The sequence below is a fragment of the Notamacropus eugenii genome, chromosome 4, assembly GCF_028372415.1.
Source record: "Notamacropus eugenii isolate mMacEug1 chromosome 4, mMacEug1.pri_v2, whole genome shotgun sequence".
NCBI lineage: Eukaryota > Metazoa > Chordata > Mammalia > Diprotodontia > Macropodidae > Notamacropus > Notamacropus eugenii.
This window is the reverse complement of record NC_092875.1, coordinates 391002912-391025827: the sequence shown is the minus strand read 5'-3', so window position 1 is coordinate 391025827 and position 22916 is coordinate 391002912. Positions and strand designations below refer to the sequence as shown.

General features: G+C 36.2%; 1 protein-coding gene across 7 annotated transcripts; it reads right to left on the bottom strand.

Annotated features, from left to right (window-relative positions):
- Positions 1–471: 471 nt before the first annotated feature.
- C4H5orf22 (chromosome 4 C5orf22 homolog) lies at positions 472–22806 on the bottom strand. Of its 7 annotated transcripts, XR_011966294.1 has the most exons (11): positions 22540–22783; positions 20263–20408; positions 17345–17494; positions 17199–17243; positions 14091–14544; positions 12471–12533; positions 12089–12210; positions 7192–7258; positions 6769–6865; positions 5838–5977; positions 472–4978 (listed from the first exon to the last, which is right to left on the bottom strand). XR_011966294.1 is itself a non-coding variant. In XM_072605491.1 (10 exons), exons 1-10 carry the CDS (start codon positions 22618–22620, stop codon positions 4846–4848), a joined length of 1401 nt encoding a protein of 466 aa, XP_072461592.1. In that variant the 5' UTR covers positions 22621–22806; the 3' UTR covers positions 472–4845. The 7 variants fall into 7 exon arrangements, 2 of the variants coding, with proteins under 2 accessions (XP_072461592.1, XP_072461593.1); XM_072605491.1 differs by lacking the exon at positions 6769–6865 and having other exon boundaries at positions 22540–22806; XM_072605492.1 differs by lacking the exons at positions 6769–6865; positions 17199–17243 and having other exon boundaries at positions 22540–22799.
- Between the last annotated feature and the right edge of the window lie 110 nt (positions 22807–22916).

The window sequence follows — 22916 nt, the reverse complement described above, 5'->3', positions numbered from 1 at the left end:
TACACAGGAAACTGGTGTGTCACTTTGTCATTTTAATAAATTAAAAACCATTTAATAAGCACTTGTGTGCCTAGTTTTGGGGATACAAAAAAATAAAGTGAAGACAGTCCCTCCATCAAGGAATTTAAGGAGAGGAAGAGTGGGTGGGCATTTTGTTTGGAAAAAAAAGTTTAAAAAAAGAGTGGAGCCAGAAGACAGTAAGACTGACACACCCTTCTGGAAGGGGTGGGGAGGGAGAGACAGAGAGAGTGGTCAGAGTATGCCTGTTGAGAAAAGAGAGGCCAGTGAAGTATGGTTAGCCCAACTGGTCTCAAATAGAACACTTACCATTAAGGAAGGACCTCAGGGGCTTGTAATTCCCAGACATTTTTACAAACATCAACCAAGATAGTTCTTACTCTGTCATTGGTGTTTTATGTGGAAAACAGTAAAAATAAATGAAGAGAAGACTCACTAAATCAATTCAAAAAATTGAGTTTCCAAGATAATTTATTAGTCTTATAGTTTTTTAAAAACTCTATACACATGCATCCTTAGATAAATAAAAATAATTTACTCAAATTTTCTCTTCTGTACACTTCCAATATACGATGCCCTTAAGAACTTAAAAAAAATTAGTAACCAAACAGAAATAAATAAGATTTCCTCAATTTCCTCCACAGCCCTGGTTTTAAATGACAAAAAAGACCACCACTCCAAATTTCTTAGCACATGAAATATCAAAATAAAAAACAAATTAGTTGTGGTTTCACACCAGAAAGTGAGCGGGACATGCTGCTATCTGCTTTGTGAAATCAATTCACATAAAACCAAGGAATGCAGCTAGAGAATAAGATCATTTGTAGTTTGGTGGATGGTACCATCTGCTGAATTGTAACAGTACTGCAATTTACCCTCAAAGTCATTATTTCCAAGAAAGGCTGCTTCTCCTGTACAAGATCTCATATCATATAGGAAAAATAGCAGTCTTAAGGACCGTGGTAAATGGAAAAATGGAAAAGCACCAATACTATGAGTATTTACTTGAAATTTACAGTGCTTTCAGGTTTGCAAAGAGCCATACGTAACATCTCATTTGATCTTCAAAATACCCATCAATTAATAGTTTATAAATATTCATCATGGGCCTATGTGCCAGGCACTGAGGTAAGTGCAGTCCTTACCCTCAAGGAGCTTACAATCCAATAAAGACAACACACAAAAGAAAGTTGAAATGGGTAGTAAGGGGGAGTTAATTTATGATCTGGAGAATGGTAGGAAGTCAGAGAAATCCCAAAATAGTTCAACCACATTAGAAATGGGACATTTTCAGCTGAGCTCCTTCCTTAAATGGAAGTTTTGGAATTCGTGGCTCCATCCCTCAATGAGAGCGCAGAGGGTGCTGAAGAGGTAGAGTACCCAGCCTGATAAAACCTCCTAAGATGAAGAGGTTTTCCCAATAATGAATTTTCTGGAGCATAATGGAGAAATCAAGGAAGTACCAGAGTAGTGAAGTCAGCTGATTTTACAGATGAAGAAACTAAGACTTAAGAAAGGGTAAATGATTTGCCCATGGACTCACAGGCAGTAAGTGTCAGAGGTAGTAGTAGAATCCATATCTTCCAGATTTCAAGTTCAATGTGCTTTTAATAGAGGAAAAACAAACAAACAAAAAAAAAACCACCCCACATTTATTAAGCTAATACAATGTGCCAGGCACAGTGGATACAAGATAGAAAAAAAAAGATTTCTGTCCTGTGTTCACACTGTGACCGAAGGTAACTAAGAGAGGGCAGTGTTGGCCAGGGAAGGATTTCACGGTCTAGGGAGTCATAAGGTGGTGAGTTGCATCACAGAGCAACTGATTGACAAACCATCAAAAAACTAACTACAGAACTAGAGACAGAACACAAGCAGTTATGAGAAGAAAAATAAAAATGTGCTAGAAGCCAAAAAGCGACTGAAGCACAAACTGGCAACATATTACAAACCTGATCAAAAATTAAAACTTAAATTAAAAAACTAAACATTTAAACTGTTTGGAATAAGAGTGCAGAGAATTCCAAAGGTTATGACTTTAAAATTAAATTTAATCCTAAGGCTGGTACAAATTATCCTGTCAAATACAGAATTCAAGTCTATTTACCACTTAAGGAGCACCTGAACCAAAATGAAGAATAAATAAGCCAAGTTCCACATAAAAAAATAGGTTCAGAGAGACCCTAAAACAAGGGAACACAGTGGTAACAGAACTGAAGAGTGGTGTAAAAATGTTAAATGAGGAAATTAAAAAACTGAAAGATCTTAAAATACAAAAAATTAAGGAAGCTAAAGAGAAAGACAGAAAATGTGCCACTGAAGTAGAGTCCCTAGGTAAACATAAAACATTTACTTCAAAGTGGGGTTAACGAGGGTCTCAGTGAAGTCATGAATGAACTGGATAACATCCAACAATACCAGCTAGTGTTACAAATGACAACTGAAGACAAAAAATAAGCAATAACTTATCAGCATCTCCTGGAAATGGTTGCTACCCATGTTAGACCTCTTGAAAAAGTATCTTCAGGAACATTGTTAGCGTAGACAGAGTATGAAAGATTCAATGCTGAAGACTTTTTGGAAAACATTTAAGAATTTGTAAAAAAAGTCCCACCTCCTCCCAAAAAAAAGCTGTCATCTTTTCCAGTGAATGAAGATATGTGAATTACTATAATACAGATGAAGACTGCCTTTCTTAAGATGTCAGTGCCAAGACTTTATTTTTTAAAAAGCATTCTTATTTATGTTTCCTGCCTATTGTCAGTATGCATTGAGAGTGGAGAGTTAATTGGAATTTTTACTCTCTGAATTTTTATTTGCCAACCTGTATCTTCTAATCACTCTTGAATTTATTTTCTAAGTGTTAACTTGCCAGTATATGATAGTCATTCAACTCTCTTCTTCATGTACTAGGATCTCCAAAAGAACAATGAAGGACAAAGCATGTACTTATATTTACAATAAAAATGATTCCAATGAAAAACCACAAACAAGCTATGGCTTTCAGAAAATCAAAGAAAGGGCATAAATAATTGTCAAGTTTTTCTTACTTTACCTATGACACCACATTTGATTTAAATTTGTGCATTATCCTCCACAAATATGCCCAACGTGTGTGTTGAATTAAGCACTCTAAATATCAATGAGAATTATGCATATCATTCTATGGAACTCAAAACCTCCAGAAGACTTTCTTAGAAACTGCTCCTCCTCCAAATGAGCATGGTTCATATGGATCTTTATAAACTGGAAAATAATGCAACTGTGCTTAAGTATTTGTTCCTCTTGTCAAATGTGAATCTGAATTTTCTTGTGGCCTCTTTAAACTCATAATGACTATTCTCTAGGGATATTTACCCTTAATGTCTAGGTCTGTGGTTGTTCAGTTGCTCTCAGTCATGTCTGATTCTTCATGACATGGTTTTGGGTTTTTTTTTTTTTTTGACAGATACCATTTTGGTTTGCCATTTCCTTCTCCAGTTTATTTTATAGATGAGAAAACTGAGGCGAATAAGGTTAAATGACCTGCCCAGGGTCACACAGCTAATAAGTATCTGAGGCCAGATTTGAATTCAGAAAGATAAGTCTTCCTGACTTCAGGTCCAGCGCTGTATCCATTACACCACCCTAGCTACCCTAATGTCTAAGTTAATAGAACTCAATAACTGCCTGTTACATGAAGAGTTCTTTATCACTGTAATGAGTAGGTAACCCTAACTGAGTCTGTGATAATAATCAAAGCTGGGCTCAAAACGTTCAAATACTCAACTTGGTCAATGGGGGAATTCCATTCAGGCACTTCCACTTATCCACCACTCCCCATCCTCCATCAACAAGAAACCCCACATTGTCCAACTGAGGATTCTGAAAGGGCAGGTTGATCTGTTTCAACAAATGGAAAAACTGCAATGTTTTAAAGGATCTAGTGAGAATTGTCATAGCCACCAAGTACACAATAAACACTAATCTCTGCAGCAGCTTAATCAAGCTGTTCAGCCAAAGAGCTTGAATCTATGTAGTCTGCATGGCTTTAACTAAAACTCATGAGACCATGAGAACAAAAGGGAAAAAAGGATAATTAGAAGAGTGATTCTAAAAGTTTGTCCATGGATTATTGGGTTTTAGATGGAAAGCTGGTAAAATCTGTTGGGTTTTAGATGAAAAGTTGGTGAAGTCTGTTAAATTTCCAAAGGAAAGCATAAAGGAAAAAAAAAACTAGGCAGGGGAAAACACAACTTGCTATTTAGTGACCTTATGATCCTTAATGAGGGATATCTAATGCTATGTGGAAGGTATATTTGTTTTACTGTAAGTTCATATGTAGCTACATATTTTGTACATACATATGTATCACCTAAGGGGTCCCTAAAAAATGTTTTTGGGATTTGGAAAAAAGATGAGTCTTTCTGACTCTAAGTCTGGCATTATATCCACTGTACCACCTATCTCCCCAATAATTAGTTACCTCATCTTTAAAATGAGGGGGTTGGATTACATGACTTCTACGGTACCATGTAGCTCTTAACCATGAAAGCAGAGTCCATTATACTTTAGCTTACAGGTCTGAGAAACAGGATTGCGTTGGGAAGGGACATGGAGGATAGAGAAAGGATAGACAAAAAGATATGGTGATATAGTAACTCAACAAACTGGCATATTTGATATCCAATAATCCAGAAAACTGAATAATAGATCATTAGAAACAATTCCTATTAAAATTTCTAAGAAACCAAATTATTCATTTAAAGAAGCTACAAGAAGCTTTGTTAAGAAGAGTTAAGGAAAAATTGCTAATACATTTTTTTAGATGGAATAGTTTTTTTCCTTTCAAGCCGGAGATGAATTGGCTGAATACTCCAAGTGAACATCTAGACTTCCATACAAAGTATGAAGTACATTAAGGACCTTTTCTTGAATAGTATCAACTTGCTCAGAAGGACAGTAGTCATCCAAACTCGACCTGTAACCAAAATTTGAACAAAATTACCTAGTTGAGGAGGGATGAAACTAACAAGCTTTACTCTTTAAAACCAATGAACTTGATAGAGATAACAACCTGCCTATTGTTTGTGATTACACTGTTAGAATTTTAAAAATAAATTAGTCCTTCCTGAAATTCACTAGAGAGGAGAGTAGGTATATTTTATTTTGAGACATGAGTACTTTTGTCAATTCTAACATATATGCTATGGGTTCATGTTACTTAGCAAAAAATAGGATAATTATAAGACTGATTCTAAAAGTTTGGGCTACTTAGTGACTTTGTAGCTTAAAAAAAAAATCCATTGCTTAGCTCAAGACTAAAGGAGTAAGTTGAGAGAAAAGCATAAAAATCTCAATCAAAGTAGCCCCTCTATGACAATGATCTTCCTACACCTATCCCAGTACTGAACCTATGCCTCCCTCCTTCAGTAGAACACAATGACAGGGGGCTGAGTAGCGAAAACTGAAATCAGGCAAAGGTTTTTGTTTTGCTTTTCTTTTTGGGGAGAGGAAGAAGGGAATTTCTTGGGCAGGTGGATGTTTTCAATGCTAAATAACTTCTGACTAAAAAGTTTAGGAATCAGGGTGTCTAGCATGTTGCTATGGCTTAGCTGTGTTTAACCTTTCACCATTATGCAAAATTTGTTAGGTAATGAAACCAGTATGTATGTATGTATGTATGGATGTATGTGTGTATAGATAGATATACATAAATATAGAAATAGAATGATAGAGAGTAAATGTCAATATAAGAAACAGGTACATAGAAAATAGCAGTTAATAATCCTGTGAATTTGCTCTTTCGAAAGAGAAAAAAATAATTTAGTGAGTCTTACCGGGCAACAGTCACAAGAGTAGGCTTCGGTAAGTTTTTAAGTAAATATTTTAGAGACTGTACAAGACATTCAATTTCTTGTTCAGTGCTGATATGGTGAGGAAGCTCAGAATAATCACAGGTTAGACCAGCCTGATGGACCTAACATTTAAAAAAGAAAGTCTTTAAAAAGATAGCTTTTCAAATATTAAACCTTTTTTCTTTAGCATTGCTATATTAAAACTTTTCTTTTTCTACATTTCCAAATAGTAGTCCTCTTCCAAGCTAGGAAAAAAAAAAAGGTTCAGCAAAACTAACCAACACATCAATTAAGTTTTAAAGCATACACAATGTTCCATACTCTGAATTCCCATATCTGCAAAGGAGAAAGGTAGGACTGTCTACTTTCAAACAATTTTATATTCACTAAAGTCTTTGCATAGAAGTGACAGGAATTTTGTCAACAGCAGTTCATTTTCATTTTTTTGGATAACAGACTTAAAACTCAACTCTCTCATTTTATAGATGAGGAAATTAAAGCAGAGATGAAGTGATTTGTCCAGGGTCACAGAGCTAGTAAAAAGTCTGAGACAGGATTTGAACCCAGGTCTACCTAATTCCAAGTCCAGAACTCTACCCACTATACCAAAAAAACCTCAAAATTTTTCAGTCCTACCAAAATATGTGAATATGAAGATAAAGAAGAAACTCCTAAATCTTAAGAATGTTATATTAAAGGCTCAATCAAGCTGTATGATTCTATGTGCAATCATCTCTACTTTAAAGAGTAGAGGCTTTCATTAGCCTAAGTCTAGCCAATGAAATCACATTTTGAGCTGTATTTCAAACCAAGCAGACTAACTGAAATTTAGGGGAGGGGAAAGAAGGTGGGGGGGTCAGGGGAGTGGTATAAGGTGGGGTGGAGGACAAGGAAGAGAAGGATAAATGTTTACCTATAAGACTGCCTCTTTTTCTTATGTCACTCTTTAGAATGCTGGCTTGTGAAAAAAGGGTATCTCCTTTTTTTTCTGTATTAGAGTGAAAAATTTTCTACAAGGAAACAAAAACACGGTATAGGCATCCCCAACACATTGAGAGGATATACAAAGCTAAATGCATTGTATTTCTATATCATAAAAATTATGAACCCAAATGTTGATTGTGAAAAATTTTCTGATTAATAGAGTAGAATTAGAGATTTTTTATTTCTCGATAATTTTAATTATTTTAAAATTCTATCTCTCAATAATTCATTCATACTTCCAATGTAGAGAAGTCAGTGAATCATTTGATAAAGAGGCAGTCTCCTCTCTCCAGTACTCCCCCCTCTATCAAATGGTTTACAAAATTTATATTTCTCAGTTGAAAATATTTACCATCTCATAGTCTGGTGTTTCTGTCCGGTTTTTCAAACTCTGAACAAGTGGAATTAAGGACCCCATTCTGTAAAAAAGTATCCCCCCAAAACAAAACATAAGTATACAAACAACATATATATCTTAATCACAATAGGAAAAAACAAATTCTACTTAAAAATTTAAATTAGGATTTTATAATATGCTGGTAGCATGAAGGAAAAAAAGCTGTTACTATCTTTTCATTATGTTTAAACTTAAGAATCTGTTTTCTATTTAATGCCTTAACACTACAGAATGTATAGAAAGGTCTTCAAGGACCTTTATGTGCCAGATATACTTCTTTATGTTTTACATATACTTTATACACTATATTATACTTTATGTACTATGCTTCTCATCCCTTTAAGGTATATTCCACTGTACCTTTAAAAATGATTTTTATCCACAACAAATGTGATAAAAGGAAAAATAAACACAGAAAGTTTTCTAAAATATATTTTAAAATGACAATTTACATAGAGAAATCCCAAAAAATTTCTCTTAATAGGGATAGCCTTTTTTTCCATAGGAAAAAATTCTCAAAAGGTAAAAAACTACAGTGGAAAACTTAATTAAACTTAATTTAATCTACATGGAAATCTATTTGATAATTCCTCCTAGCCTCTAAAAGGGAAACAGAGTATGCTAATAACAGTGGTAAATACCTCACTCCTTTACTCCACCAAGAAACAATTACAACATTCGGAGTTTTATTCTCAACACTTCCAATTTACATCCTGGATTTTTCTTTTCTTTATACCCCCAATTTCTGCATCCAAAATAACACTTTTAGAAAAATTACAAAACCTGGGATAATAATTCAGTATTTGAGAAAAACTCCTGGGAAAACTGGAAAGTAGTATGACAGAAACTAGGTATTGACTAACATCTTCAACCCTATACCAGGATAAAGTCAAAATGGATACATGATTTAGATATAAAGGCTGATACTATAAGTAAACTAGAAAAGCAAGGAATAGTTTACCTGTCAGATCTATGGAGAAGGGAAGAATTTATGACCAAACAGGAGATAGAGAACATTATGAAATGAAAAATGGATGATTTTGATTACATTAAATTGCAAGGTTTTGCGTAAAGAAGATAACAAGGGAAGCAGAAAGCTGGGAAACATTCTTTATAGTCAGTGTCTCTGATAAAGGCCTCATTTCTAAAATACATAGAGAACTGAGCCAAATTTATAAGAATACCAGTCACTCTCCAATTGATAAATGGTCAGAAGATATAAAAAGCAGTGTTCAGACAAAGAAATTAAAGCTATGTACAGTCACATGAAGAATGCTCTAAATCACTATTGATTACAGAAATGCAAACCAAAACAACTCTTAGGTACCACAACACACCTATCAGATTGGCTAACATGACGAAACAGGAAAATGATAAGTGTTGGAGAAGATATGGGAAATCTGGAATACTAATGCATTGTTGGTAGAATTGTGAACTGATCCAAGCATCCTGGAGAGCAATTTGGAACCATGCCCAAAGGGTATAAAACTGTGCATACCCTTTGACCCAGCAGTATCACTTCTAGGTCAGTATCCCAAAGAGATCATAAAATCAAGAAAAGGACCCACATGTACAAAAATATTTTTAGCAGCTCTTTTTGTGGTGGCAGAGAAGTAGAAACTGAGGGGATGCCCTTCAATTGGGGAATGGCTGAACAAGTTGTGGTATATAAATGTAATGAAATACTATTCCGCTATAAGAAATGATGAGCAGGCTATCTTCAGAAAAACCTGGCAAGATTTATATGAACTGATGCTGACTGCAGTGAGCAGAACCAGAACACTGTTCACACAGTAACAAACAAACTGCAATGACTGACTTTGACAGACTTAGCCTTAGCTCTTCTTAGCAACGCAAGGATCTAAGACAACTCCAAAAGACTCAGGATGGAAAATGCTACCCACACCCAGAGAAACAACTCTGGAATCTGAATGCAGATGGAAGCATACTATTTGCTCTCCTTTTCTTTTCTTTTTGTTTGTTTCTTCTTTCTTGTGGTTCCGTCCATTAGTTCTAACTCTTTTCTTACATCATGACTAATGTGAGAAAATATGTTTAATATGAATATGTAAGTAGAGCCTTTATTAGATTGCACACCATCTTGGGGAGAGGGGAGAAGAGGAAGGGGGAGAAAATTTAAAACTCAAAATCTCATGGAAGTAAATGCTGCAAACTAAAAATAAATAAATTTAAATCAATAATAATAAAAAAATCAAACAAATGAAGCTGTACAGTGAAAAAAAAAAGAAAATTACAAGATCTTGTTAGTTAGAAAAGTCCTGAGAAGCCATTACAGTCCAAACTATATCTGCAAAAAACAAATACTCCTGTAGGCAAAGGATCCATTGCTTCTAAAGGGAGCTCATTCCACTTCTGGATGTTTCTAAGTAATGAAGTGTTTTCTTCCATCAAATCTAAATTTGCCTCTTTGCAATTATGAATGTTAGGAATAATTTCTACAGAAGTAGGAACTCTCTGGGATCAAATCAAACAAGTCTAATTCCTTTTCAGTGGGACAGCCTTTCAAATGCTTGAAGAAAGTAATTATATTTCCTTTACTCTAGACTAAACATCCCTAGTCTCTTCAATTGTATCCTCAAATCATGTGAACTCAAGGCCCTTCACAATTCTGGTTGCTTTCCTGAAAATTTTCCAGTTTATCAAAGTTTTGATTACCTACAATGTGGCATCCAGAATAGAAAAATGTATTCCAAATGTGATGTGACCATAACAGAGTACAAAGAGCCTAGTAGAGCGTATGCTCATTTGGAAAACCATATGGCAAAATGCTGTTCAACTGCCTGTTTCACTTATACCAACTTAATGGAAATTAATGTGGATTCTGCAGAATCATAGAATTTAGAGCTGGAAAGGCCCTTAAAGGTCATTTAGTCCAACCTCCTAATTTTATAGCAGAGGACAATGAAGCCCAGAGAGGATAGCTGGCTCAACCAAGACTGCCTGAATAATAAATTAGCACAGTTCAGTCTAACCAGGTTTTCTGATTCTAAATTCAGGGCTCTTTTCAGCTAGGCTATGCTGAAGACAAGTCAGACTACTCCCTCATTTTCCAGCAACTAAAGGCTTAGTAAATAAAAACATGAAATCATCAGGCCTTAGACTTTTAATATGTAATAGAAATTATGTTGCAAAATTTGACAAGCAAAAGATTTTTCTTCCAATCCATTACAGAATCTGTTACTGAGTCCTTAAACCTCCCCTGTCTGTAAAGAAAATGACAAGGAGTAAGTTAACTGGAGATTTCAATATAGTTCAAAATGGAACCCGAGCCTGGGGATCAGAACCCCCTACTTTTCTCTTTCACTTCAGTTTGATTCCAAAGCAACCTTTCTGACTACGTCTTGCATCTCAGCTCTTCTTGTCCACTTCTTCTTCTTTTATTCCTTCTCTTTCTCATCTACTGGCTTCTCCCCTGCTGCCCACAAAATCCCTCACTTGCCCCTGCCTCTCCTTCTAGACACTGTCCTATCACTCTCTCCCCATTCACAACCAGTTACACCTGCATCCATCCTCATCCTCACCCAATTATCTTTCAATCCCTTGTAATATGGCCCCAAATCCCACCAATAGACTAACAATAGACTAATACTCTTCTTTCCAAGATTACTAGCAATCTCTTAACTGATACAAATGTTAACTTTTTCTTACTCTGACTTTCCTGACCTTTTCTCAACTTTTGACACTGCTGACCATCCTCCCTGACAGTTTCTTCTTCCTTGGCTTCTGTGATCCTGCATTTTCTTATTTTTCTTCCTATCTCTCTCAGCCCTCAATTACCCTTTTCCTCCAGCCTCACTAAGTCTGAGCATCTTTCCTTTAAAGCCTTCTCTCTCTTACCCTCTTGGTAACCCATCAGGTCCCATGTGTCCTTGAACTAATTTTGTGCAGATAACTGTCAAACCTCTATTGCCAGCCCTCCTGAACTACTCTCTCCTAGAAATTTCCAATAAAGAAGCTACAATGGCAACTGTTCCACGTATCGCCTTCTTTTGTTGTTCTGGCTCACTGGAGCGTGGGAGCTTTGAATCATCTAGGCCTCCTCTAATAGTTCCTTTGCCTAACTGGCAAGAGAATTTGGAGAAGATGCTACCTTGGGGACTGAGCAAAGGATGGTGCTCCCCTCTCCCTACTTCTAATCTTGGAAGCGCTGTGTATGTGCATGTGTGTAAAGAGGATACGTGCTGAGATAACTATTATAACATTATATAATAAGTACATCAGAAAGTTTAAGGAGCTAGATCTCAAACAAGTCAACTGTAATCAATATTTGGGGACCTCTTTACTTACTTCCAGAAAATATGAAAGAACATATTTCTCAGTTCACTGAGAACACAGAATACATACTAAAGATACTGATGATGCCACTAACAGAGCCACAAATAAGTCATCAACATTTAACAGGCAGTAATTTTCTTATACTGAGTTTTCTTCTAAGCTGCTTAAATAAAAATAATCAGTATTTTTGTGATGCTAGCTTGAAACAGTGTTGATATGAACAGAGAAGAAAATTTTCCCCTTATATTGATGACACACTTCAGAATGGCTTCTTTTTTATCTATGCACTTATTAACAAGATGTTTGGATGGTGAGGGTTTTGTCGGTACAGCACCCCTGGGGAGGCCCTGCTCTACACTTTTCAAGATACAGTTCCATCAGTAAGAAACGATTTTTTTCCAGCTAGAGAAAAATGCTACCTTTTACAGAGTTATAATAACAAGTTTTACTTTTTTAAACCAGGCTAACGATCTACAGATATAAGCAACATGAAAAAAAGTTCTCCATATGATGCCAGGTACACAAAAGAAGCCCACCCCTCCACCTTGATTCTCACCCAGGATTTGAAGCCCATCTCTGTACCGTTTCTTCATCATCACCATCACACAAGTCTGCAAAAGCAGCTTCTAAGTCTTCCAGTTGATGAACGCGACTTTCGACACAGTCTACCAAGCCCTCCTTTAAGAATGGAGTGTAACTGATTTCAGAATTCAAAGAAAATCCCATTACAATGAAAATTTTAGTTCCACAAAAAAGGGAAGAGAGGGAAAGGATTCTTAAACTTCAATATGAGAATGACTTGTTTAAGTGAACAACAAAAGCATGTGGACAGTTCCTTGGAAGGTGTCAACTTAACAAGCTGCAAGTCACTCAAAACATAGGTTCTTAATGAGGTTTTTTTTTAATTCCCCCTTTTCCCCAAAATAAAGTTGCCATACCTCTGTCACGTCTGTATCCGGCTTTTTAAAACTGTATAGTTCTTGTAAGAGCTTATATTCTTCCTAGAAGACAAAACAAGCCCCCAAAGAAAAAAATATTTAATAGTTTCAAAGATATGTATTAAAGTGCAGAACAGTTTAACAGTGTCTGTGTCTCTAAGAAAAACTCCTTTGAAGACTCTTTAAAAGTTATTCTGGAAATGTCAGATGAGAAGTGATCTTCAGATTTTTACACTAAAAGGGTCCAATCCTTTTCAGGGATTCTTCACAAATGATCATTACTGGAACAATGAATATAAATTAATTATGTACAAATATTCCCTGAAGCCTACAGAGTAATAAAAATCAGTATTACTCTGAAGCATCTAATAAAAATCCACTAATTTAAATATTTTTAACTGTTCACCTATTTTACAATATAAATATTTTTTAAAAGATATTTATTTATCATATAGAGATTTTCTGGATACCAGGTCAAATTTCTGGGAGTACATAAGGAATCTGGGGAGAAAAAGGGCCAGAGAATAGGACATATTTCAGTCAGTGAGTACCTGTACACACAGGGATTGAAGTCTACTGCAGTTTTATGTAAGACTTTGAGGGAGAAAAAGTCTTCCCACTATGCGCTCATGTGCAAGGCTGCTAGGCTGCACCACTTCCACAGGAGAGCCTATGTGGCACCATAATTCCACCTGGGAATATGGGCAGCAGAAAAGGCCTTAGAATACATGTCCAAGCATTCTCTACTATGACAGCTTTCTAAGGAGCTCTGATTGCTACTTAGTAATTTCTGATAGCTGCTGGTCACGGAGGCCATGGGCTCCAGGTGAATGACTCTCCACTTGAACACAACATACGTCTCATTCCAGCAGAGAAATGGGGAGAGCTGTAGATAGAAAATTTTCTCCTTTTTGTAGTTCCAGAGGGCATGATGCACTGTGCTCTATAGCAAGAAGGGGAAAATCAGGATGATGGATATTAGACAAACACTGAATATAGCCTACATTATAAAATCTTAGCGACCTTTAATGTTACATGAGAGTGCTCTGTCATCTAAGTGACTCATAACTGCTTCCTATGTATATCCATGGTGTAAAGACAGTAAAATGGAGACTGATATTTATGAGTATTTTTGGTTTCTGACAATCCAAGTTGTAGATTAAACCCCACTGCTCTGCCCCCCCACTACATTTAAATTCTGAATGAGATACAAAAGATATGTGATCCTTTAAAAAACTCACTAAAATTCAATGGCTTCACTCACTTTAAGGTTAATACTTTTCCAATGAAGGCACCTACAAATACAGGTCTAGAATAGCAGTTAAAGTAAATTAGGGGCAGTGAACAATGTCACTATTGTCATGATATCATAAATGCAGTTATGCCTCAGATCCTTGCACTCCAATCTTAACCTGAACGCATACTGCCTTGCTTCTGTGCTCTGACAAAGCCTAATAATAGCATGCTTCTAGGTAGTTAGTTTCTCCTTGGGTCGGTTTAGTAATGGACAAAGAAACATGAACCTAAGAAGACATCTTTAGATTATGAGAAAGACACTCTGAAAAATGTAAACCTATTTCCCACCCTATAGTCTGTATGTCTTTAGTCACCCACACCCACCTGAGAAAACATTTCTTTGAAGGGATTCTTGACTGAAAAAAAATCTAAGTCAACATCTAAAACAAAAGCATCTCCTTTCTTTACAATCTGGAGAATCTCTGTGGCACTGGCTTTAGTTTGGCAATCCTGAGTTTCAGAACAGCTTGAAACTGCTGGTGCTATGCAAGTTTGGGGAGCCAACTGTGATCCCATATCCTTTTCCATCCCTTCTGCTTCTGGGGTTGGACAAAGTCCTTCTGAAGAGGAAGAGTTTGTCAATGTAGTGCTTTGTGACTCTTCTGCATCTAGCTTCAGTCTCTTAGCCAAAGGCATTGCTCCATTTTCCTCTTGACTGCTGACCAGCTGGGAAGGATTTACCAGAATTACATCCAACTCTAAAGGCTTTGGGTTCTCGAGCTGGTCTTCAGAGACATAAAGACCATCACTTAAGAAGTAATGATCTGTACTTGTAACCCTAAATCACAGGAAAACAATTTCCAAAAGTGAAAAATGGGAAAATGTTAAAATTTCAGTGTACATGGTAGGAATAGGAGACATCTAAAAACATAATAGAAAAGCAATATTTGGAGAAGAAAATTTCATAACTTGTAAAGATATATCTTTTTGTGAAAATCCAGGGTTTTCAAGTTTTGAAAAACTGAAAATGGAATTTTAAAATTTACCTTTATAATACTTAACATGGAAAGAAAACTTACTGAATCACATGAACATGAGTGGTAGGTGTCTTACCTTTGAAGTATCAGCATATTCTTAAGTTTTTAAAAAACAAGACAAGCATCAACTAATCAGCATAACCAAATGCTTCCCTAGAACAACTCTTAGTCAAGTAAAACATTACCTTTTATTTACTTTTCTCTTTGAAGGGACTTTAAGTTAGGTCCTTTAATGACCAGAATCTTTTTCCTATAGCATAGTTCATCAAATTAAAAAAGAACATAAATGGATAAAAATCCTTGAATTACTTGATAAGAAACCATACATAAAAGCATCCTTCACAGTCTAACTAGGAAATAAAATTTCTACACTAACTGAAAACTAGACCAGCATATTATTAAGTGTTCTAAAAGAGAATATTTTAAAATACATTCTCATTTAAAATTTGGAAAGGCAGCTTAGTAGAGTGGAAAGAAGACAGGAGTTAGAATGTGAATTTGATCAGGGTTCAAATCCCAGGATAGACACTTACTATCTGTGCAACCTGTGGATTAGACGAAATCTCAGGTTCTCTTCTACCTCTAACATTCTGTGTCTGTGTGAAATTCACTTTCTTTCATTTATCCAAATTTCACTGACTATACTGAGCAGCGCATACATATATTTTGTCTTCAAGATCAACAAAGAACAGAACCTGTAAGATGAAAAATGTGGGCTAGGCAATCTCTGAGATGCCTTTTAGCTAGCAGATTTGGTGACTTTGTAAGAACAGCTAATACTACTCCCATAGCCTCCCCCAATCCCTCAAGGCTTCTGTTGAACATTTAGCTTAACTGCTTAAAGGAGTGGAAAATCATGTCCAATACATCAAGGGCTTGTGATTTCATCAGTGTGATAATTCAATTGGAGAAAGCAGATCACAAGCTGTGTATAACATAAAGAATTAAGTGAACTGCCTGAGGCTTCGAAAAGTTAAGTGATTTTTCCATTATGCTGAAGCTAGTAATTGTCAGTTCAGAGGCAGAATTCAAACCCAGGGTCTCCCTGACTGGCACTCTAGCAATAAAATCATATTTCATTTTTATTAACCTGCTAGCTATCAGGTCAGGCTCACATTTTACAATATTAGTTTTACAAGTTGTCCTATACACAACTTGAAAATAAATAATTTTTATTATGTATATAAAAATACTGCCAGTACAGCATATATTTTGTTAGAAAAAAGTGTTTTGATATCCAAAAGTATTACACTGGTAATACAAGATACATAGCAAAGTTTGTTATACTGGTGTACATAATGTAAATTAGTCATGTGTAACACATGCTATGGTAGATGTGAATTATTATGCACTTTAGCCCTCTAAATTGTTTAAAATTAATGATCTTAAAGGACCACTCTAGATCTAAATATGTGATCCTAAGATGGAAATTCTAATGCTACAATTGGTGTTAGTAACTGCATGAAAATGGCTGGAATAGTTTTTAAATATAAGTGAAAAAAAAAAGAAAATAATATTAAGTTGATATGTAAGATAAGGACCTAATTCTACATAAAACAGCCTATTTGGTCACTCAATTGTTAATGACAAAATAGTATGCAGTAATAGAAAGGGAAAAACAGCAACACATTCTTTTTTGTGTTTTTTTAAAATAACAAAAAAATTTTCCATACTAACTGAAAACTAGACTAGTATATTCTTAAGAGTTCTAAGACAGAACATTTTAAAACACAATGGTGCCACTCTCATTTAAAATTTGGAAAGGTAGCCCAGTACAGAAGAATCCTGAAAACAAAAATTCACCAAAATTTACACATTAAAATAAAAATCAGAAAACAGGAAACATTTAATTCTGGCAGTGGTTTCAGAAAAGAATGATGAAAATGGAGTCAGAGGATCTGGGTTCTAACAATAATTAATCCCTCTAAGCTTCAATTTCCTCATAGGTAAAATGGGGATAATAATATTTGCACTACCTCTCACGGTGTGAGAGAAAACTAGTTTTTAACTGAAAAGCACAGATAAATATGAGTTATCAGTGAGATGAAATGAGAGAACATCTGGAAATTAAAATAAGAAAAAAGGATCTAATATTGTGCGTTGCATACACTACGTTTTGCATTATTTAATCAAAGGGTCTAAGGGACACTGCCTGCCAAAGAATTAAAGTGAATTAATGAAGTCACTCACGAGATGAAAAAAAGATTAGAATTCAGAGTTCTATTTTAGAACAAAATTATAATTTGAAAGATTTAAACATCGACTTAAATTTAAGGGCAAAATATAAAAGTACTATGTGCATGTGCGGCAAGTGCATTTGGGTGGCAGAGAGATGGATTTATAAGACAAAACCTGGATTCAAATACCAGGTCTGACAATTACTAGCTCAGGGCAAGACACTGTAACTATCTAAGCCTCAATTTTCTCATCTGTGAAAGGAGATATTAGTACTTACATCACAGAGTTGTTGAGAGGAGGGCACTCTCTAAGCTTCTGAAGCCTACAAAGACATGAGCAATAGCTCATTATCCTATTTAGCTATGACTAAAAGACATGAAGCATTCAACCCTTTTCATACCAATAGAAATGATAATGTGCTACCTGATAGTTGTAGTGGAGGTATCTTTGCCCACTAGAAAACAATGTTTGCCCTCCTTGATTTGCTGAGCCCATGATGGATGGAGCCATATTACATGAGAAAAATGACCTGCATAAACTACAGGCATAATCCAGTTCTCAATACTCAATTCCCTAGAGAAGAAATTAAAGAAGAAACATTTAAGTTATAAATTAAAAAACTTTCATTTAAATCTAAAAATACTCTTTACATAGTTAATATGCTAGAACTAGTTAGAGAAACACTTACTTTTATCAACATTTGCTTGGTTTACTTTAAAATTCCAAGCTACAGAAAATTGCTACTGAAAGGAATGAAAATGAAAGAATTACAGTACTTCTCTAAGGATCAATACCCCATCCAAAAAAAACCAAAAGAGGATGGTGGTGGTAAATTGTACGTAGTCTTTTGTAAAAATTTAAAAAAAAGGAATATACAGTCACAGAAAAATACTGAATAAAATTTCAGCTGAATGAAGTTGGAGTTGTGTCAGAGAAGCAAGCATAATTCAACATCAGGAAAACAATCAACAATTCTCTTTAAAAATACAATAATGTGGTCCAGGGGATAGAGGGCAGGCATCAGAGTCAGGAAGAGCTACATTCATGTGCCACCTAAAATAGGTTTAATGACCTTAGGAAAGTCACTTAATCTCTCAGTCACTGAGGCAACTCTCTACTGCTATAAGCACAAAGTGGAGACCTCTATGCACAGGTAGGGGTGGGGAAGAGAAGTGTGAAAGCAGAGTTTCCTCAGCAGAAATTCAAAATACCAATGAAATCACAGGTCTGGGAAAAAAACCAAAAACATCACAAACTACTTGATTCTATCAGTAGATGAAACAGAACACACATAGAGAAGTACCACATCTAAATGACTGTATGTATATATGTGTTTGACGAAAAGTTACCATTATTTGCAATGGGGAAACTCTAGAAGCTTTCACAATAAAGGAGTAAAAGAAGAATGTCACTTTTCCCACTGTTTTATGACATAATCCTACAAACATCAGCCCTAGCAGTAAAACAAGAGAAAAAAACTAAAGGCATAAGCATAGATGAAGAAGAGACAAGATGAATCCCTATTTGCAGATAACATGATGGTTTCCTTGGACAATCTTATAAAGCAAGGAAATGGATACAGTAGCTTGGATAAAGTAGCAGAATACAAAATAAATGCATGAAAATAAACAGCATTTCTATATATCAACAACAAATAAAAAGAAAAAAATAATAATGCTAAATTGTGGTTTTCTAAGTAAATATGTGGCTGTAGGGATCTGTTTCTATTTGAGTCTGATCCCACTGACATAAGAGATAATCAGGAAATGCATGATCAGAAAAGGAAGTGAATGGACAAATAGAAGGAGGGAAGGATAACAGATGGTTAGTGTTCTATTGGTACCACAGAAATGTACAAAAACCTAGAAGGCCCAAAGCATACTGGATGAATTCTCTGTGGAGGATCTTTGAAGACAATCAGCAAGAGGCAGAGGATGAGATGGAATAGATTTAATTCCAACTTGCAACAATAATCAATATTTAATTTAAGTTCTCATATGCAACGAGGCAATAAAGTACATTATTTATGATGGATAGTTTCATTCTTTTTCCTAAAAATCTGTTGTGACATATTCTGTCATATTTGGGGGATGTTTTAAGGGAGATTTAGCTTTCAGGTAAGGAGTTATGGCTTTTGAGGTCTCTTCCAAATGAGATTCTCTAATTCAGAAATTAAGGATCATAACTGAATTTATATAAGAAAACTTCTCATATTGTCCATGACCTATGACCTAGAATAGGGTATATACTCCAAAGAGGTCAAAGAGAAGAAAAGCCATATATGAGTTATAGTGCCCCCAAACCTCAAAACAAAGTGGATGCGCATCTCTTGGGGAGTGACTCAAAATGAACAAACTACGTTACATTAGTATAACAGCATACAATTTGATGTTGAGAAACGACAAACCTGAGGAATTAGAAAAAACACAGGAGTAATAATAGACTAAGACAGAATGAAAGAAACAGAATAATAATAAAAATAATAATTGGAATTAAAACAGCAGCTCATATTTACTTGGTCTTTAAGGTTTGCAAAGTATTTTATATACATTATGAAAATACTAAAAAGGAGTTGAAAAGATTGCTTTGCTTAATTTTTCTCCCTGTGTCCCTCTTAAGAAAGCAAAAAGAGAAAAATAAATTCCTTGTAACAAATGTGTAGTCAAGGAAACAAATATCCACAACGTGCATAACCAAAATGTCTTATCCTGCATTTTAAGTCCATCAACTTTGTGTCAGGAAGTGGGTAGCACTGTTCAACTCTGGTCCTCCGGACTTTGATTGGTCACTGAATCAGTCAGGAACTCTGCTTAATTGTAATGCTCAATCTCATTAAATTGAGAACTGATGACAAAACATTTCTTCACTCTCTCAAATGTTTTGTTATCAATTCTCAATTTAATGACAGCAGTGGGATAAGCACAAGTAGACTACGGCACATATATCACATATATAGTCTTGTATCTTTGGTTTTGCTTGCACATGCTTCTTTTTTTATAAGGAGGGTTCATGGAGAATAGGGAGGAAATGCAGAGAGAAAATGGGGTATAAAAATAAAAGACACAATAAATCTAAAACCAAAAAAATCACTTTTCAGCAAAACATAGTACACTGCAAATAGCACAGAAAGCTATTTGCTCAACCTTTTACTCCTTGCCTATGAATTTTGTAATTCAAAGCAAAGGAAAAAAAAAACAAACCAAAAACATATGCTGTGGGCATATGTGACTCAGGGCAAATTAAACTTATAGACAATTCTACTTCCTTAGTTACTAAACATCTGTATTAAAAAAACTAAGTTTCAAACACATGAGAATTGACTAGTATTGAATATACATTACCCGAAGAGAGCTTCCTTGTCAAACACAGTATCTGCTGGCATATTTACGGGAATAAGGAGGTCAGGATGTGAATCAAAATGAACAAAAGTTATGTTATTGGCAGGAAGATGTTTTGAGCCAATAGCTCGGTATATAAAAGGCAAGACCTACAGGAGATAAATGAAAGCACAAATACATTATATTGGCTTTGAGAAAAAAACCCTAAAATAAGAAAACTTTAACATCATAAAGAGCTAAATTTTAAACGGGAGAGATGTAGCATTATTTATTGTTGATGATGTCCAAATCGCTATTTCTAGTCAGTGCACTGTCATTCTATCCTATCTCTAGAAACAACTACTAGTGTGATCTAGAAGGATTGCTTAACTTCTTCAGGACTTAAGTCTCATTTATAAAATAAAGGTGCTGAAATGGTTGATCTCTAAGGTCTTTTTTTTTTAGCTCTAGAATTCTATGATTCTGTGCCTAGAATGGAAGATCTTACTTTCTGATTCTTCCCTCCTCTCCCCCTGGAACCTGCATTAACTAATTTCTCTAGGATATATAGACTGATGACTTAAGGGCAAGGCTTCCTAAAAATATTACTTATAGTTCTAGGTTGGTGACTGTTATCTGCTGCATAGGTAAAACCAAAACAAATTCATTATATGAATTAGATTTTTAAAAGAATGAAAGAATCATAGTTTTTAAAAGTTCAATATCACAGTCCTACTGGTTGCTATACTCAACCTGAGATCAAGGTCCAAAAACAGAGCAGGGAGTCTGGCTTTTTTCTTTCAACTACTGGAAATGAAAATGTACAATAGGTGCATCCACTGTCTCTCCGCTCACTCTCTTCTTAATCCCTTGCAGTCTGGCGTCTGATCTTATTACTCCAACCAAACTGTTCTTTCCAAAGTTACTACTGATCTCCTTGTTGCAAAATCCACTGTCTATTCTCAATCCTCATTCTCTTAGACCTTTCTTCAGTCTTTAACATTGTGGATCAACCTCTGACTTGATGACTGCTAAGAATTTCTTCCTTTTGTACTAGACTGAGGAAAAGGGCCTCCTCTTTTGTTTTCATAATTATTTTATTTGTATTCAGTTGTCTACAATCACTGCCATATATCTTTCCCCCTCCCCCCCTCCTTCCCTGTCCCTTGGTGCATCATATAGGTTCTACACATACATTCTTTTAAAATATATTTTCACTTTAGTCATATTGCATAGAAGAATTAACATGAATGGGAGAGACCATAAAACAAAACAAAACATAACACAAGAGAAGATGGTCAACTTCATTCTGCGATCCAATTCCACAGTTCTTGATGTGGAAGGCATTTGGCCTCAAAAGTCCACCGGGAAATTTTTAGGTAAGAGGACCTTAGCTTCTGATAGTGTCTCACTCTGAGGGAATAAACTGTAATTCTGACCTCTAGGTCACTTGGCTACTTACTGGCATTACCCAGTCAATGAATCCCAGGACAATGTCGTAATAACCCCATCTACAATTTGTACTTCGGTTTGCATGCTCTCTCCCCCATTAGATTGGAAGCACCTAGACCGTTGGGCTTTTCTTTGAATCTGAAGCTCTAAGCTCAATACCTGGGACACAGCAGGCGTTAATAAATGCTTAATTCATTCTTGACTGATCACGTTCTCTATTCATTAATCCATGCCTAACTCCATTACCCTATGAGTAGTCCTTCAAAACATTAATACCACAGATCAATCCCACCATGCGCCAGGCACTGTGCTAAGAGCTGAGGACAATACAAAAAGACACAAAAGATCAATTCTGCTGACCACGGAGCTTACGTTCTAATGGAAAAGAGTAACAAGAAAAAATAACACAAACAACATACATACAGGACAAACAGTAAATAAATGGAAGAGGGAAGGCTCTGGAATCAGGAGAATTGGGGAAGACTTTCTGTACAAAGCGGGATTTTAATTGGGCTTAAGGAAAGCCAGGTTAGAAGGGGAGCATTGCAGGAACGGGGGTTGGGGTCCAGAGGAAGGCGCGAACCCGAGAGATGGGGGGTCCCTCCCGTTCACTCAGCAGCCCGCGGCGGGGTCAGTGTCACGGGGGCGTGGGGTAGATGAGCCCGAGGCGGGGGTCAGGTGGAAGAAGCCTGGAAAGACAGGAGGGGGCCGGCTTGGAACACCAAACCCAGCGTTTTGTACGTGATCCCGGGGGTCACAGGGAGCCCTCGGAGTTTGAGTCTGGGGAGTGACCTGGTCGGGCGCGCGCTCTTCCAGGCCCAGCCCTGACACCCGGGGCCGAGCTCTTACCTCCTGGTGATCCTCCACCACCCACACGGGTAACTTCGGGTAGAGCCTGAGCGGAGGCCGCTGGCCGGGGGACTGGGTCATTTTGATCCGCGCTCAGAACTTCCAGGTCCCCAGACTTCCGAGATGGAACCTCAGGCTTGCGAATGTTCCATGTGAGGAGTGAAGGAGGAGCTACGGGGAGAAATTTAGAGGACCAAAACACTCCAAACCCTACAAGCAGGAGAAAACTAATCAGCGGAAATACTAGCTTTCACCCGGATGTGGAAGGAGGAAGGGCGGGCCAACCTAGTTTGAATCTCCCCGCCCCCTGAGGGATGCACAGCGTTGATTGGATCTTCTAGGCTTTCTCTTCCTGACGCAACTAGCTCCTTTACCCC